The sequence below is a fragment of the Plodia interpunctella genome, chromosome 22 (assembly GCF_027563975.2).
Source record: "Plodia interpunctella isolate USDA-ARS_2022_Savannah chromosome 22, ilPloInte3.2, whole genome shotgun sequence".
In the NCBI taxonomy this organism is placed as follows: domain Eukaryota; kingdom Metazoa; phylum Arthropoda; class Insecta; order Lepidoptera; family Pyralidae; genus Plodia; species Plodia interpunctella.
In genome coordinates, this window is record NC_071315.1 from 5,195,854 (window position 1) to 5,210,750 (window position 14,897).

General features: G+C 36.8%; 2 protein-coding genes across 5 annotated transcripts in view; both read right to left on the bottom strand.

Moving 5' to 3' along the window:
- Positions 1-3,638, bottom strand: part of LOC128680005 (uncharacterized protein) — an 18,443-nt gene extending 14,805 nt beyond the window's left edge. Inside the window, exons 1-4 of the mRNA XM_053762645.1 lie at positions 3,356-3,638; positions 2,354-2,512; positions 1,707-1,842; positions 533-620 (exon numbers count right to left, since the gene is read on the bottom strand). Coding sequence (XP_053618620.1) covers positions 533-620; positions 1,707-1,842; positions 2,354-2,512; positions 3,356-3,395 — 423 coding nt within the window. The 5' untranslated portion in view covers positions 3,396-3,638. The remainder of the gene's footprint in view (positions 1-532; positions 621-1,706; positions 1,843-2,353; positions 2,513-3,355) is intronic.
- A 903-nt stretch (positions 3,639-4,541) lies between these two features.
- LOC128680001 (venom serine protease-like) lies at positions 4,542-14,454 on the bottom strand. 4 transcript variants are annotated; one of them, XM_064436709.1, is made up of 11 exons: positions 13,590-13,606; positions 13,007-13,493; positions 12,333-12,424; positions 11,510-11,650; positions 10,778-10,904; positions 9,871-9,971; positions 8,411-8,612; positions 7,672-7,735; positions 6,542-6,684; positions 5,808-5,959; positions 4,542-4,741 (listed from the first exon to the last, which is right to left on the bottom strand). In XM_064436709.1, exons 3-11 carry the CDS (start codon positions 12,420-12,422, stop codon positions 4,559-4,561), a joined length of 1,203 nt encoding a protein of 400 aa, XP_064292779.1. In that variant the 5' UTR covers positions 12,423-12,424; positions 13,007-13,493; positions 13,590-13,606; the 3' UTR covers positions 4,542-4,558. The 4 variants fall into 4 exon arrangements, with proteins under 4 accessions (XP_064292779.1, XP_053618613.1, XP_053618614.1 ...); XM_053762638.1 differs by lacking the exons at positions 13,007-13,493; positions 13,590-13,606 and adding an exon at positions 14,306-14,454; XM_053762639.1 differs by lacking the exon at positions 13,007-13,493 and having other exon boundaries at positions 13,590-13,608.
- Positions 14,455-14,897: the final 443 nt, after the last annotated feature.

Here is a 14,897-nt window from a genome sequence, read left to right on the forward strand (position 1 = left end):
ATTGCTGGCTTTTCATCGCGGTAAATAAAAGCACTCATACTAACTACGCAATGCTCGGTTCGCGCATTCGCATCGTTATGTGTCTGAGTTTGGCGACAGTGTGGAACTGATATTACAGAAATAAACTGTTCTAGGCGGGAACTACACGCGATTGCACATTTCCAGTTTCTTCTTCTTCTTACGCTAATAACTCAGTTCAGCGACGCCACCGATATAGCACCGAGGTCTTTCAGCTTGCTGGTGGTTCGACACGCAGTTGCTTGCTGATAATGTCAGCCAGCAATGTTTCTCGTGATTCCTATAGTAATATCTCAGTGTCTGTAATTCCTATAGTAATATATATATATATATATATATATATATATATATATATATATATATATATATATATATATATATATATATATATATATATATAACCTGTATTAGTAATATCTCAGTGTCTGTAATTCCTATAGTAATATATATATATATATATATATAACCTGTATAATCCTATACTTAATTTGAACCAATAGAAAAGTGTTCTAACCTGATCATTGTCGTTCGCCGGTGGATGCGGGCCTGACAACCTGAGCTTCACGAACCTGGCTATAGTTGGTTCTGGTAATGCTGCTGATCTAGAATTAATACATAGATAAATAATTAACTATTTATTTTATTCGACCGTTCCAAACAGATTATATTAGATCTTTACATACAAAACACTCGTGGTACAGCAGCCAAAATGGTCATAACTCAGCGACACGTTTTCACTAGCGAGATTGTCAAAACATCTTCCTGAAAGCACGACGTGACGTCACGCTCGAGTATTATTTAATATGGATCGTTTGGACGAGTTCAAAAAGGTGTGATTTTATTGTTGTGTTTGAAAGCTTTGACATTACCATAATTTTTCATATTATAATTTATTCACTGGTGTTTTTAATAATATAAGGGCCTTCGAAAAGTTATCAATAAATGAAATAAAAGTGTATCGTCTACGAAATCAAAATCAAATCATTTATTCAGAAACTAGGCCTTCACAGGCACTTTTTCACGTCATATTCTAAATTAAATGATATTAAGCTACAAACTACTAGCTACTACTACTAGCTACAGCTACCTTATTGCTATAGGTAAAAAATATTTATTATTAAACACATGAGATCACTACACACATATATCCCTGTCCCTGTTCTTATATCAACAGGGTTACTGATATCTAACGCATAACCTTCCAAAGCTGCATAAGGTAAGAGACTAACATATTTCGTTCTACGACTTCGGTCTAAACGTAATAAATAAATAAAAAATACTTTTTTAGTTTTAATGTCGTTTCTATAAACCGTTAACCCTATGTGCGATTCCGCTGCATAACGCTACTGTACTGTCTCGTGTTGCTTTGCTATTACATAGAGTTAAGATGTGTAGAATCGCAAATTAGATTGTATTTTTTTATATGAAAAAAAAACTACGAATCACGAAAAGTCGTAGAATAAAAGTTGCTTGTGTTGATGTACTCAAGTAGTCTTTAGGAGGTTTTGCGTTTCATACCAGTAACCCTGTATAATTAGAAGATTTACACATGGCGCATGTCGCCTCGGCACGTATACTATTTGTCCGAGGGTGGGGGGCCGGTTATAATAGATACCCGTGCGACGTGAGGTCCGCGTCTGGAGTCGTGTGAGAATACCCTTATACAAATTAGAATAGTCTTTCATCACCTTAATTCCCTGGTCCTGGCCTGTGGTGCTGGCTTGGCCAGCGTCACTCTGCCCACGCTGGTGTACGTGGCTCCGCATGGTGTGGCCGCCCCTTCGGATACTAACCCTCCAGACACCAAGACTTCTACGCACGCCGCTGGAAGGAACATATCTCTTTGACATGCTTTCATTTAGTTTCCCGTCTGTCTTTCTTTCTGTCTCTTTTTTTCATCTCGATTCGGGATCAGCGTAAAAAATAACCTTAATAATTTGAAGAATCGGCAGTTTTACAACCACCCACCTGCCTAACGTCAACCCTACTTGTGAATGATATTGTTGCCTGTCAGTTGCCTAGGAAGGAGCTAGAGGAATGTAACAGATCGACATCAGACAGGAAGAAGAGGAAAAGACTGACATGCTGTACCGACCCCACGTAAAGTGGGAAAGGTAACTCTTTCGAATGATACATCCTACCTAACGAAAGGATATTTTTATTCAGAAACGTCGTCGATATTACCGAATCCTATAATTTAAGGATCTTCAAGGCAATAGTGAAAAGACACGAGTTTGCGTGTAACGCCCTAGACCTGATTTTTGTTTCTAGTCTAATGATTGAGGTGAAACGCACTCAATATATTCTATTTTGACATAATTAAAAAGAAACTTACGTATGAGCTGATGATGCGCCAACAGCTGCAGTTTGTGGACGTTGGTGACTGCAGTCAGTCGCAGCAGGAGTTCGTGGGGCGGAGGCCCGACGCTGCGCCAGCCGCGCGCCGCCGGCCCCTGGGAGTTCAGCTCACATGCTGGGTACGAGCTGTCTTCACCTGGAATCAACACGAGAACGTGTTAAAAATGTATAATGAAATTATATGCATCTCAATAGACACAAAGAAAATTGGTTTTAATGAGATACAGTGAGTAGTTTTCATTTATAGCACATTTTCCAAAACCGCGAGTATGTAAACATGACTTTTCATTCGGCACACGAAAAAAAAAAAATTCATTAATTCAATAACAAAAACAAAGTACAGTACAAGTTGCTGATACATTCCAGTCGTCTATTGGTCGCAATATTATGTTCATTAGAAAAATATAGACAGACAAATCGATCGAAGGCGGCAGACATTAAATATTACATGTAGTAATTGGACGCTATTCTAGAATCTTTGATAATACAGTGCTATAAATCATATTTTAGAACTCGGCTAGAACTTAAGTCACGCAAGTCTTTGCTATAGCTAGGTTTTCGAGAAAAAATATAGATCTAAATAAGTACAGAGGACAGAATGTAAGCATGATCACCGAGATGTGCTGTTGATTGTACTTGAATCAAAGATAAGTTGTTATTCTGCCCTTAATTAAACAGCACCAAACAAAATATGTTGTTTATTACATCTATTAAAACCTATGTATGAATAATTTGTATTTATATAATTTATAAGAAGGCATTTAGTTTTAACCTCCAACTATATCTTTGATTTCATTCCCAAATATACATACCTACTACAATTTGGAAGTTAATAAAAAATATTACAATTTCAAATAATAAAATAAAAAATTCACCACCTAAAAAAGCAGTAAAGACAGATAAAAGACATTAAAAGACCGGTTGCTCATAGCAATTATGATTACAAAAAAAATATATAATTAATACTGTGAATACTTACTTGTTGCGTAAACGACGTGAAACGGAATACGTTTTGGCATTTTCCGAAAATCTCATCACTATCTGTGTATTTTTAAGTTAAAAAATAAATTAACTTCCATTTTTGAAAATTAAAACAACACAATAAAATTATTATTTTCTTTGATGCTCCTGTTTGCACATCTCAGCATTTTGAAAGAAAAAAAAGAGGACTATTAGAACTAGACGAATTACATAATTAAAAAAATAATTTTTATTAATAGTCTTTAGATAACTGATTGTCGATTGTGTAAGTGTAGGACGAAGTGAGCTGGAAATGCGGAAAATCAATACTTTCGCGCCTAAATTCAGCCATCATGGCTAGCAGGCGGCGCATGTAAGCTAACGCCATCTAGGAATTCTAGGAACAAAAAGTTTTACGTTTTAGTTTTAGATTTGTAAAATAAACCGATTAAATAAATAATTAATCTGTAAATAATAAATCAAGGCTATGTCTTTTTGAAACAAAACAAGATAGTGTTGAAGTTTCAAATTTCTGAAAGGTCACAAGCGACATGCTGTGACAAATGTAATAATCCAAGATTATTTATAGACTCGTTGTTGCCTGCAGTCATTAATTATATCTATTCCAAATGTCATCAAAGTCGGTCCAGTGCTTTAGCCCTACCAGACAAAAGGACCTACGATAGAAGTGCGGATCATTTTCTATATAAAATTTTTGTGATGACGATACGAGTTCGCAAAAACTCTAGGTAACCCTGTATATAATGCTAAGTGCACGTTTTTCATTATATAGTAATAATATTATATTTCTATTTGATTACTGTCTCGGTTGCCCCAAATTATTTTATTAATAGAACTATCATTATTATCTAATGATGTCACAGATTTAATTGCATTAACCTTTATTTCTACATGCAATGGGAAATGGCTGTTTAGCTGATATATGCGTATTGACAATTATTAAAAACCTATGTAAAGAAATTTAATATCCTTCAAACTGATAATATTGCACCTTGAACTGAAACCACCCGCATCTAAAGGCTTGATAATATTTTTTTTTTACATAAAGTGAACGAAATTCGACGAATTGTGCACCTATCCCACTTATCTGTCGTTTTAAGTAAGAAATTAATGGAAATACGGGTTCAGTTTATTATATAGGTAAATATATAACGTATATTTTTGAAAAAAAAAAAAAACAAAAATGTTTTGAAAACTCGCTTTATTTCCTGCAATAATCGGCGTCCTGCGTGTTGCTGAGTATCCAGGTCAAATAGCTCGTGACCTTGGTGTTGACGGCTGGGCTGTCATCCATGCCGCAGTAGTCTCCATAACTGACTATACCAATATTGAAGAGCGTCCCAGTTGGCGGATCTGTGTATAGCAGCGGGCCTCCAGAGTCATACTGAAAGATATACCTAATCTTAGACTAGATGTCTTAGCCCGGGGCTTCGCTCCCGTGGGAATTTTGAGATAAAATATAGCCTATAGCAATCTTGGATAATATACCTTTCTAATGATGAAATAATTTTTTAAATCGGTTCGGTAGATTCGGAGATTACCCGTCTCAAACATACAAACTCCCAAATGCTTACCTCTATAATAATAGTATAGATATAGATAAGTTGTAATGCCGGCTTCATACTATCGCCGAACTCAGACATCTGTCCGAGTTCAAGTATAGTATGAAGCCGACACGAAAAACTGAACAAAATCATTTTATCCGGGATGAAAGGTACCCAATGTCCTTCTGCGTACTCCATACTACGTAAATAGTACCTACATGCAAAATTTCAAGAAGATCGGTGGCGTAGTGTTAAGGTTCTTGCCACTGAACCGAGAGGTCCCGGGTTCGATCCCCGGTCGGGTCATGATGGAAAATGATCTTTTTCTGATTGGCCCGGGTCTTGGATGTTTATCTATATATGTATTTGTTATAAAATATAGTATCGTTGAGTTAGTATCCCATAACACAAGTCTCGAACTTACTTTGGGGCTAGTTCAATCTGTGTGATTTGTCCTAATATATTTATTTATTATTTATTTATAGGTTGAAAAGATAAAGCGTCAAGAGGTAACAAACTTGCTTTCGCATTTATAATATTAGTTTAAGGATTTAATAAATCACTACACGACCTAAGTAAAAAAAAATACCATTTTATTTTTAAGATTTGGCTATGATTTTACAATCGGCTGCCTGACTCACGTCAACCCTCTTAGGGAATGCTATTTTTGTCTACCAACTATTAAGTCTATCTGTTTCCTAGTCACCTCGTACGATATCCACGGGAAGATATGAAATTTTAAGGTTGTATTTTAAGGCTTAAAAGTTTATCTCTTTCTCAAAAAGTCGACAGCGCACCGGTATCGTGATGCCGGTGTCCATGGGCTGTGCTTGCTTACCATCTGGCCACCGGCATGCAAATTTCTCCAATATGCTATAAAATAAAACAATATCCAAGGTTACTGACCTGACACGTGTCTTTCCCGGGTGTGTACGTGCAGAACTGTCTCGGCGTCAGCTGAGACACGGCTTGCTGACACTGACTTTGACTGATGACATCCAAGTCTACCTTCCTGAGGACTTTGGACGACACCCCTCCCACTTGCGTGAAGCCCCAGCCTGAAATATTTCATTATTTTTAGAAATGTATCGATGTGTTACTGGAATAATAAAAACATCAGACTATCTACCTACATAAAAAAATCCTTATCTGTCGCGTCTATCAATCTGTTCGTGATAAATTTAAAAACTACTGCCTGGTTTTTTATGCGGCTTTTAACAATAGATAGTGTGATTTCTGAGGAAGGTTTATGTGTATAATTTATTATGTTTTTACCCGAGCGAAGTCGGGCCGGGCCGCAAGTATAGACCAAGATCATAAGCATCGTGTCTGATAGACACAAACACAGAAACGGCCACAACACACCCAGAACCGCAGACAAATGTTTCTGATCGCAGATACAAATATTTGTATGCACTAGGAATCGAACCCAGGACAACGGGCGGGCGTCGTGTCCAACAAGCTATAAATAAAAATAATCTTCCAACGCCCCACAGGGAGGCACGTGTCAAAAACACTGGCAGCGTTTCCTCGCTGTATTTACGAGTCTTACACGCTGAGGAAAATATCTCCAAGCTGTCAAATCGCCTGTTGCCGCCATGGGGCGCGTCGTGATATATCAGATTAGACAGAAAACTTACCCAAAGCAGTGAGCTTCCTGCCTGTCATGTCTGTATTGGTGTAATTAAAGGGCAGACAAATTGGGCCCACCATTGGTCCAAAAGCTATGTCTTCTGATACACGAATGATTGCTATATCGTAGTCGTTGTCAGTTGAAGAATTCCTGGAAGTAGAAATCTTTTGTTACATCTCCTTCATATTAAGTTATATATTGAGTTTAACTTAAACACTTTAAATTTTAGAGTTTCATTTAAACACGTGTATATTGCCCGCGGCCTCGCCCGCGTTATTTTATCTGCGAAAACTGAACAGACGACGTTCATACAAACTTTCACCTCACATTATAGTCATTTAGGGGTTGAGTTTTGGAAAAAAAAGTAGCCTATGTCTGAAAGGGGGTCTTTAACATGCATAACAAATTTCATCAAAATTGGTCCAGCGGTTTAGCCGTGAAAGCAGAACAGACAGACAGATAGACAGACAGACTTTTGCATTCATAATATTAGTATGGATATACCAACATAGGAGATATATTGCCAGATGGCGCGTGTTCACCGCAGTCTATGGACGCGGGAGTTGCCGTGTTGTTAATTACGGAAAATTTTGTTGCTAATATACTTTTAATGGATAAGTACCTATATCATCTATATATTTCTTATACTATGAACATATATAATCTGTTGTATAACGAGTTCTTAGAAATTGATTATGTATCTTAATGATATTCCATCGCAAAACATTCTTATCATAAAGAGATAGCGAAAATTATTTTCTGTTTCTGTTTCTTTGATAATGATGATGTACCTATCATAAAGTTGTATTCAGTCAATGACCAATTAAATGTATCTGTTCCCGAGCACATTTTGGCGAGTGCGGATGCGCAGATCTGCGCAAGATATTTTTTTTTTAAAGAGCTTTTATTTATATAGAAAAAAAAAAGGTTTCAATGTTATGTGGCTCATACTGTCGCCAAACAGTTCGCCGAACTTTGGCGGATACAGTATATATTACTGATCTTTTATTGCGGTAAATAAAAACACTCATACAAACTACGCACTGTTCGCGCATTCGCATCGGAATGTTCGTTCGACGTTCGAAGTTCGCCCAGTGTGGAGCTAGCATTATCTATAGCTTCATGTGGTGTACTTACACGTCAAATCCGGGATGTATTAGATAGTCTTCTACCTTATATGCTCTTGTTGCTGGAGAGTCTCCTAAAAAATAAGATTGTTATGTAAGTTTTAAAATAATGAAAACAAAAATAAAAATGCCTTTCGCGACTTCGTCAGCGTTAATACAGAAAACAACGGCAATAATGGCGTAAGTGCCGGGCGCCATAAGGTCCCTTTTGATTTGGACGGCCACATATATTACTTCCAGTACTAACTAGTAGAGTGGGTTTAATATCAAATTTAGTCTTCCCACGATGATTTTCAAACAAACGTTCACCCCAGTAGTCGTTTGGGCGTTTTTATTTAAAGTACGCCGTCATCATTATATCGAGTGTATTTTTGCTAACACAGATGTCAGATTTTATTCATGTCGCCTAAAGGCATCTGACTTGACTTTTTACGACTACTTACCGCCATCTAGTGGCAGGTAGTCGCATACACTAAACTAAACTGTCCACCACAGTGTGCTGATTTCCTCACGATGTTTTCCTTCACCGTCAGTTATATGCGTCAAATTGGTATACAAACTCATATGGCACGAGTAGGATACGAACTTGAGACCTTTTGGCCGGCGTCTTGGCCATTACACCACCACCGCTTCAAAAACTACGCCATGAAAGCAAAACAGACAGACAAATAGAAAGACTTTCGCATTTATAATTTGTTACGCTAGCTTGTCTTTAATTTTTTTAATGTCGTACAGACTAAAAATCTCACCAGTCGTCACATCATGTTCGCCCACGACCACCGCCATGTCGCCAGGGTGCCTCTTCTTCAGGCAGTGGGCCGCTGTCAACACGTACCTCTGGCTGATGATGACCCCCCCACAACTGATCTTGGCAGTCGCCACGTCCAGCACTATGCCGGCCATGGAGGGAAACTCATTAACTGCCGTCTCGTTGCCTCCGACTATGCGGGTCTAGGAAAAGGAATAAAGTACCTAAGCATATCTGATTAATGTAGTACAGACCATGTATCTAGGTGGATCTCTGAGCGTTACGACCACTGCGACCGCGCCGTCATACCCGTTAATTTTCTTGAGGATAGCAATCATTTCCAAAATCAATCATTCGTAGAATTAACATTGACCACAGTACAGATTGATGATTTTAAAGTAAAATCGTAAAACTGATTCTTGTCTTTGCTAAAACATTTGAAAAATATCAATGACGCGCGGCCGCAGCGTTGGAAACGCTCGGAGATCCACACATCTATACTATTATTATAAAGAGGTAAGCGTTTGTGAATTTGTATGATTGAGGCGTGTAAGTAATCCGAAACTACTGAACCGATTTTAAAAATTGTTATATTATAGAAAGGTATATTATCCAAGATTGCTATAGATCGAAACTACCGAAGCGATTTCAAAAATTATTTCACTATTAGAAACGTATATTATCCAAGATTTCTATAGGCTATATTTTATCTGAAAATTCCCACGGGAGCGAAGCCCCGGGCAAAATCTAGGTAACCATATATTTTTAAGACCAAGTTTTCTTTCTAGATGTTTGCTAGTTGTAATAACTATAACGAAAAGTAAGTACCTACTTACACAAATCGAAATAAACAAAAGAAACATATGTAAAACGACCAATCATATGGATATATGTAGTTTTTCTCTCATCTCCTTTATTCATTGTTCTATAACAACAACATTTACGCTTGTCTGTATGTATATATATTTCTCCTATATCTTTTTATTTTAATATTTTATTTTTTGTCTATTTATATAATACTGTTAAGTTTAGTGCACCCTCTAAGTTTACTTGTTTCTCTTTCCATCTAAAGATTGGCTGAAAGAAGCTGGAAGAAGAAAGAGGAGATTGCATTAGGGAAAGGTCTGAATATCTTGATGTAACTTACAACTCCTTTGTGAATGGTGCAATAAAGAGTTTATCTATCTATCTCCTCATGTTCCTGGGTGCTTTTGGCAGTGTGACACCGCGAAGCCCAGGGTCAGCGTAAGAAATAACCATTAAAATTTTGACCATTCGGCTGTAATTTTAAACCGGCCGTCTGTATAACGTCAATCCTCTTTGGAGATGCTATTGTTACCTATCAGCTACCTAAGCTGTGTCCCTTAAACACCTCATAAGACATCGACGGGTGAATATAGAATGGTCCTATTCTAAAGCAGAACAGAAGAGTGAGAGAAAGTTATATTAAAAGATTCTCACCATTTTCTTATATCCACAAGAGCAAGAAGGTGAGGCGGCAGGCTGGGCAGAGGCTGAGCAGTAGAACGCTCCTCCAGGACTATCGTATGAGGTTATTAATCCTAAAACAAAACAAAACCCAGTTGACTAAAGCTTAGTTTTATTCTCAGTTTAAATACTAGTGCCTATATTATTTTTTGAAAGTACACTGTTTTAATAAAAATAATTTCGGAAGATCACCCTATTTATATAAATAAATCATAATAATAACTAAGTAAATATTTATATTTATTCTCAAATAAATTAGTTCATTAAATGTTAAATAGTGTTACGTACCTATTTATAGCCCCTAGTAGTTATGTGGACCGTGGATCAGAAATGTTGGACTGTATAAAATTAGGTATGTTTCAGTTTCTAATATGAGTGCTACGCTTTTGCTCAAGTTCAACAATTCTCAGAAAATTGAGTACGACTAACCTTTCCTCTGCACGGCAGCTTTCCCAAATCCTCACAGCGGCCCCCGAGTATTTGGACAATAAATCTCTGGAGTGGAGTCTCTTAAAAATAAATAAATTCCCATAAGGAGAAAACAAGTCAATTTTGAAAGACCGGCGCGCTGCTCCGCTGCTCGTACCAAAGTGACGTGTTTCAGTTCAGTCCAGCGCGGTCGCTGCTTGACTCCCCTCCAATTCAATGTTGCCAACAAAAATCTATTATAATCTATTATATATATATATATATATATATATATATATATATATATATATATATATATATATATATATATAACTCTTCCGTTACTGAGTAACTAAGGACTTCCTAGGACAGTGTAGGGGAGCACAAGAAAGGATTTCCTGAAATTCCCACGGGAAACGGCTTTTTTTACTCACATACGAAGTTGTGCTAGTAATTATACATAGGTACAGACCGACGGTCAGCACTTGTCCCGTGGACACAGCCGAGACGGTGCCGCGTCCGCAGTAGTAGTCAGCCGCGCTCAGCTGAGGGTCCCCGCTCTTTGAGATCAGCAGCCGGTCCATAGAGCAGGATGCTGTCTGTAACAAGTCCATACGTGTTATTACATCCGCAGAAAATTAATACACAGTTAATTATTTACATTTATTATATTGACGCCTTACGCTTCTTCGTTATCTGCGCTTTGGAATTTAAATTTTTAAAGCAATGAAGTTTTTTTTTTCATACACATGCAGTTCGGCAATCTGCCCTTTAACATAACATAATTTTATTGTTGCACAGGCATTGTTGTAGTGCATCACACAACACAAGAACATCTAGTAATTTAGGTATTTCGCGCGTGATCCATGAAAATGTCGAAAATATTAACGTTTGGACGGATTTATGTAGATGAAATAATATTTTTATCCCGATATCTACACGGGAATATCTGCCTCATAATATGGTGTCAGACAAAGATAGTTGGATTTCACCGAAGACAGTAATTACGAAGAAGGAAGATCGAGAGAACTACAGCCTAAGATAGGTTTACGCCCAATACATCCCCACTTTCGTCCCAAACAGTCCGACGACAACCCATTTGCTAGTTGGGTTTGTACTCTACATTTTAGAAAAAAACTAAGAGCAACTAAATCCATCTATGCCCTGTCAACCTAAATGAGAAAATGGTAACATAAAGACTTACTTGAGGTAAATTGATGTCACTACAGTCCAGTTGACAGTTGTACCCAGGTGGGCACTGCAGGATCCAACGACATTGCACACCGGGTACGTAGCTATTAGGGTACTCCTTATTGGCCACGTCATACGTGTAGCCCACTTCGAGCTGTTTGATGAAATACAGATTATATTAACCGAAATTATGGCTTCGCGACTAGAAATTTGTCGATGCACCAAACCCTGCAGTCATGAACAAACGGAGTTCCAAATAACATGGTGACTTCAATTTATATTTATATACGTGAAATATCCTAAATCAGAACATCCATGACTACATCAAACACGCATTTCTTGGGCTTGCTACTGTCATTATATTATTGTCATGGGTGAAAGCGGTCTAGCCAGACATTATTGTTCCCTACGTAATTTACTACTTTAGCTTTAGTAAGAAGTAAGTTAGAATATATCCACAATAGGGGTCGTTCGTATATCCATAATAATTACGTGAGTCTTGAAGGGGGGCGGGGGGAGAGGGCTCAACCAAAATCACAAAATATCACAAGAGGAAGGACGTAGTAAGGTAGTGTATTTATTTTTTGTCTAACGCGCGATTTCTAAACCGAAAAGCTGCGTGAAGTGTGATTTCATTTATCATCATGAGCCATTTCCCCACTGCTGGGGCACAGGCCTTCGTTATGAATTATTACTATTATATAATTTATATGATTTACCTGTATTTGAAGAGATAAAATATTTAAAAACAATTGTTTCCGTATTTTTTTTTACTAACGACAATTTATCGATCAGATGAAATCTATTCCGTATTAAAAAAATAATACACAACTTACCAATTGACTATAATCGCAATCAGGATCCTGAGTCGAAGCAAAGCCGACTACAACGACTATCACATAAACACTCAGCTGTAGTTTCTTCATAGCTGAAAGAGAGTAAGAAAATCTGTACACATGAACATGTACAAGTAATTATGAGTCAGAGTCAGAGACAGTCAACAAATTCCTATTTACTAGCGAGTCTAATAATAATAATTAATAATAATCAGAAAATACATTGATCTCCTTATCATCCACATCGTCAAAATGCCCGCGCTTTTCACCAAATATTATTAACAAAAATAATATGTCTTTATTTCGAGTTATACACCCAAAATGTATTTAAATGTCGGTTACACACTATCGCCGAACTTAGATAATTGCCAATTTGAACATTGCGCAGTTTGTATGAAAGCTTTTATTTACCACAATTTAAAACCAGCAATGTATCCGCCAAAGTTCTACCGACTATTACCGACATGAGCCTGTGAGAAGGAATTACGAGCAAATGCATATTCAGTAGCGAATCTAAAGGCATCTAACAAGTGTGTCTGTACCAATTTAGCTAATGAACAAATTTTCTTAATCAAAAACCTAATCTGTCGACATGGTTCTTAGTCACGATTCACAAATATCGGTTCAGCTATTCAAAGTTGTTACGGATTGTAAAAGAGTCAAGGTTTCCTTACTTTTTTCTCAAATTACAGTATTTATTAGAATATTTCCACTCCACATATGGCCACTTCAACTTCCACTTTCAACATCTGGCTTATAAAAATACCTCTTGGGCCGTCTAAAGCGTCATTCGTTTCGATATAACTCGATATGATATCCCCTCAACTACGCAGGGGCTTATCAGCCGTTTCCTCCAATAATCCCCTTCGCATCGCCAGCAGGGGATATATATAAAAATTAAATCCCCTGAACAGAAGTAGGTAAATTAAGACAATTTGCCGTAGGAAATTCGGGATAAAAAGCACCCTATGTGTTATTCCAGGCTATATTCTATCCGTGTACCAAATTTCATCTCAATCCGCCCAGTAGATTTTGCGTGAAAGAGTAACAAACACACACATACATCCTCACAAACTTTCGCAATTATAATATTAATAGAATTTCTTAAGCTACAGACTTCTGGCTAAACAAATTTTTTGTATTAGGTTTTTTAAACTGTACCTGAAATAAAATGATTTATTATTATTATTATAAACAAACATTATTATGTATAACGATAAATAGTTTCAAAAATTAATAAAGAAAATAGTTACTTACTCGTGTCATTCCTTCCTTACACTAAAATATATCCGATAAGAACCACGTACGTTAAGAATTAACATAACAATAAATTGTAACAACTGAATAAACTCTATTTGCAACATAATATGATGAGAATATTGAATAGTTACATTACACGATATAACACAAGGAAGTAAGAATATTATGAGTCGTATTTAACCGACTACAAAAAAAAGGATGAGACATGTCTTAGCGTCCATATATGTAACTAGGTATATATTTTATGATAATATTCTTTATTCCAGAAAAGGAAGATGAAATGGTAAAAACTTTTTTAGCTTTTTAAGTCCTAACGCTGGGCAAAAAGCCATCTTAATTCCTTTATAAAACATATTTCTGCAATAATACCTAAATATTTTTTAAAAGCAATTATCATTAGTTCATTGTAGTAGTACAGTTCAATGATGGAACTCATTAAACTTTTTTGTCACAAATTCCATCTGAACATTTTAATTTAATTTCATGGATAATTTTCATTCCGTCGCTTCGCAACCCTTGACTCTGTCTACCCCGTAAAGGCATAAAGACTTATACAATCAAATAATAGTTAAATAAGTTTTTTACCCAGGGCTTCGCGGCGTCACAGCCCCAAATGAAAACACGCGAAGATGAGAGAGAGAAACTCAAAAATATATAATGGACCAAGAAAAAAACACTAACGTCCGTGCAGTAAAAATGTGTATTACACCTACCTGTAAGAATAAAATCCAAGGTTGCGCCAAATTATTTTAAAATGAGCACAAAACAAAAAAATCCAATATAAATATTTCCTCACGATATGGGACGCGTACGCGTAACAGAACTCAATTCATAAATAGTTTTAAAGCCTCATTAGCACTGATAAGGCATAATCGGCGCACAGGCTTCTGTCAGAGATAAGAGAATAATTTTCAGTTTATTGCCACAGATTATGTTATTATTTAATAGATACGGGTGCCAGCGTCTGACAAAATGGCGGGAAATTGCATTGGATCGAGGGTTGTAGAAGCAAAAGCCCTTTTCCCAGCAGTGGGACACAAACAAGGCTTTAAAAAAAGAAACAGTAACTTAGAAGAAACAGTAGACAAGTAGGTCCTGGGCTCCGACGCTGAACGGCTGTGGAAGAAACCGGAAAAACTGTAAAAGAGTCCGGAAAATGGCAGTGAAAAAATATGTTTATATTTATCATAGTAACTTTTTGGTTATTTAAATTTCCCGACTGTCAAGGCCTGTAATTGTCTTCTCTGTTTAATAACGTTTTGTTTAATTAAATACTCGACACAACACGCCGTAAATGTTTCGGTC

Excerpts from the sequence above, each read along its gene's own strand:
- LOC128680001 (XM_053762637.1), bottom strand. The coding sequence starts at position 12,855 with ATGCCTTTAGATTCGCTACTGAATATGCATTTGCTCGTAATTCCTTCT. Across the intron at positions 6,685-7,671 it reads ATACATCCCGGATTTGACGT|GAATTCTTCAACTGACAACG; the intron begins GTAAGTACACCA and ends TTCTACTTCCAG. Across the intron at positions 5,960-6,541 it reads CAGGAAGCTCACTGCTTTGG|GCTGGGGCTTCACGCAAGTG; the intron begins GTAAGTTTTCTG and ends GAAATATTTCAG.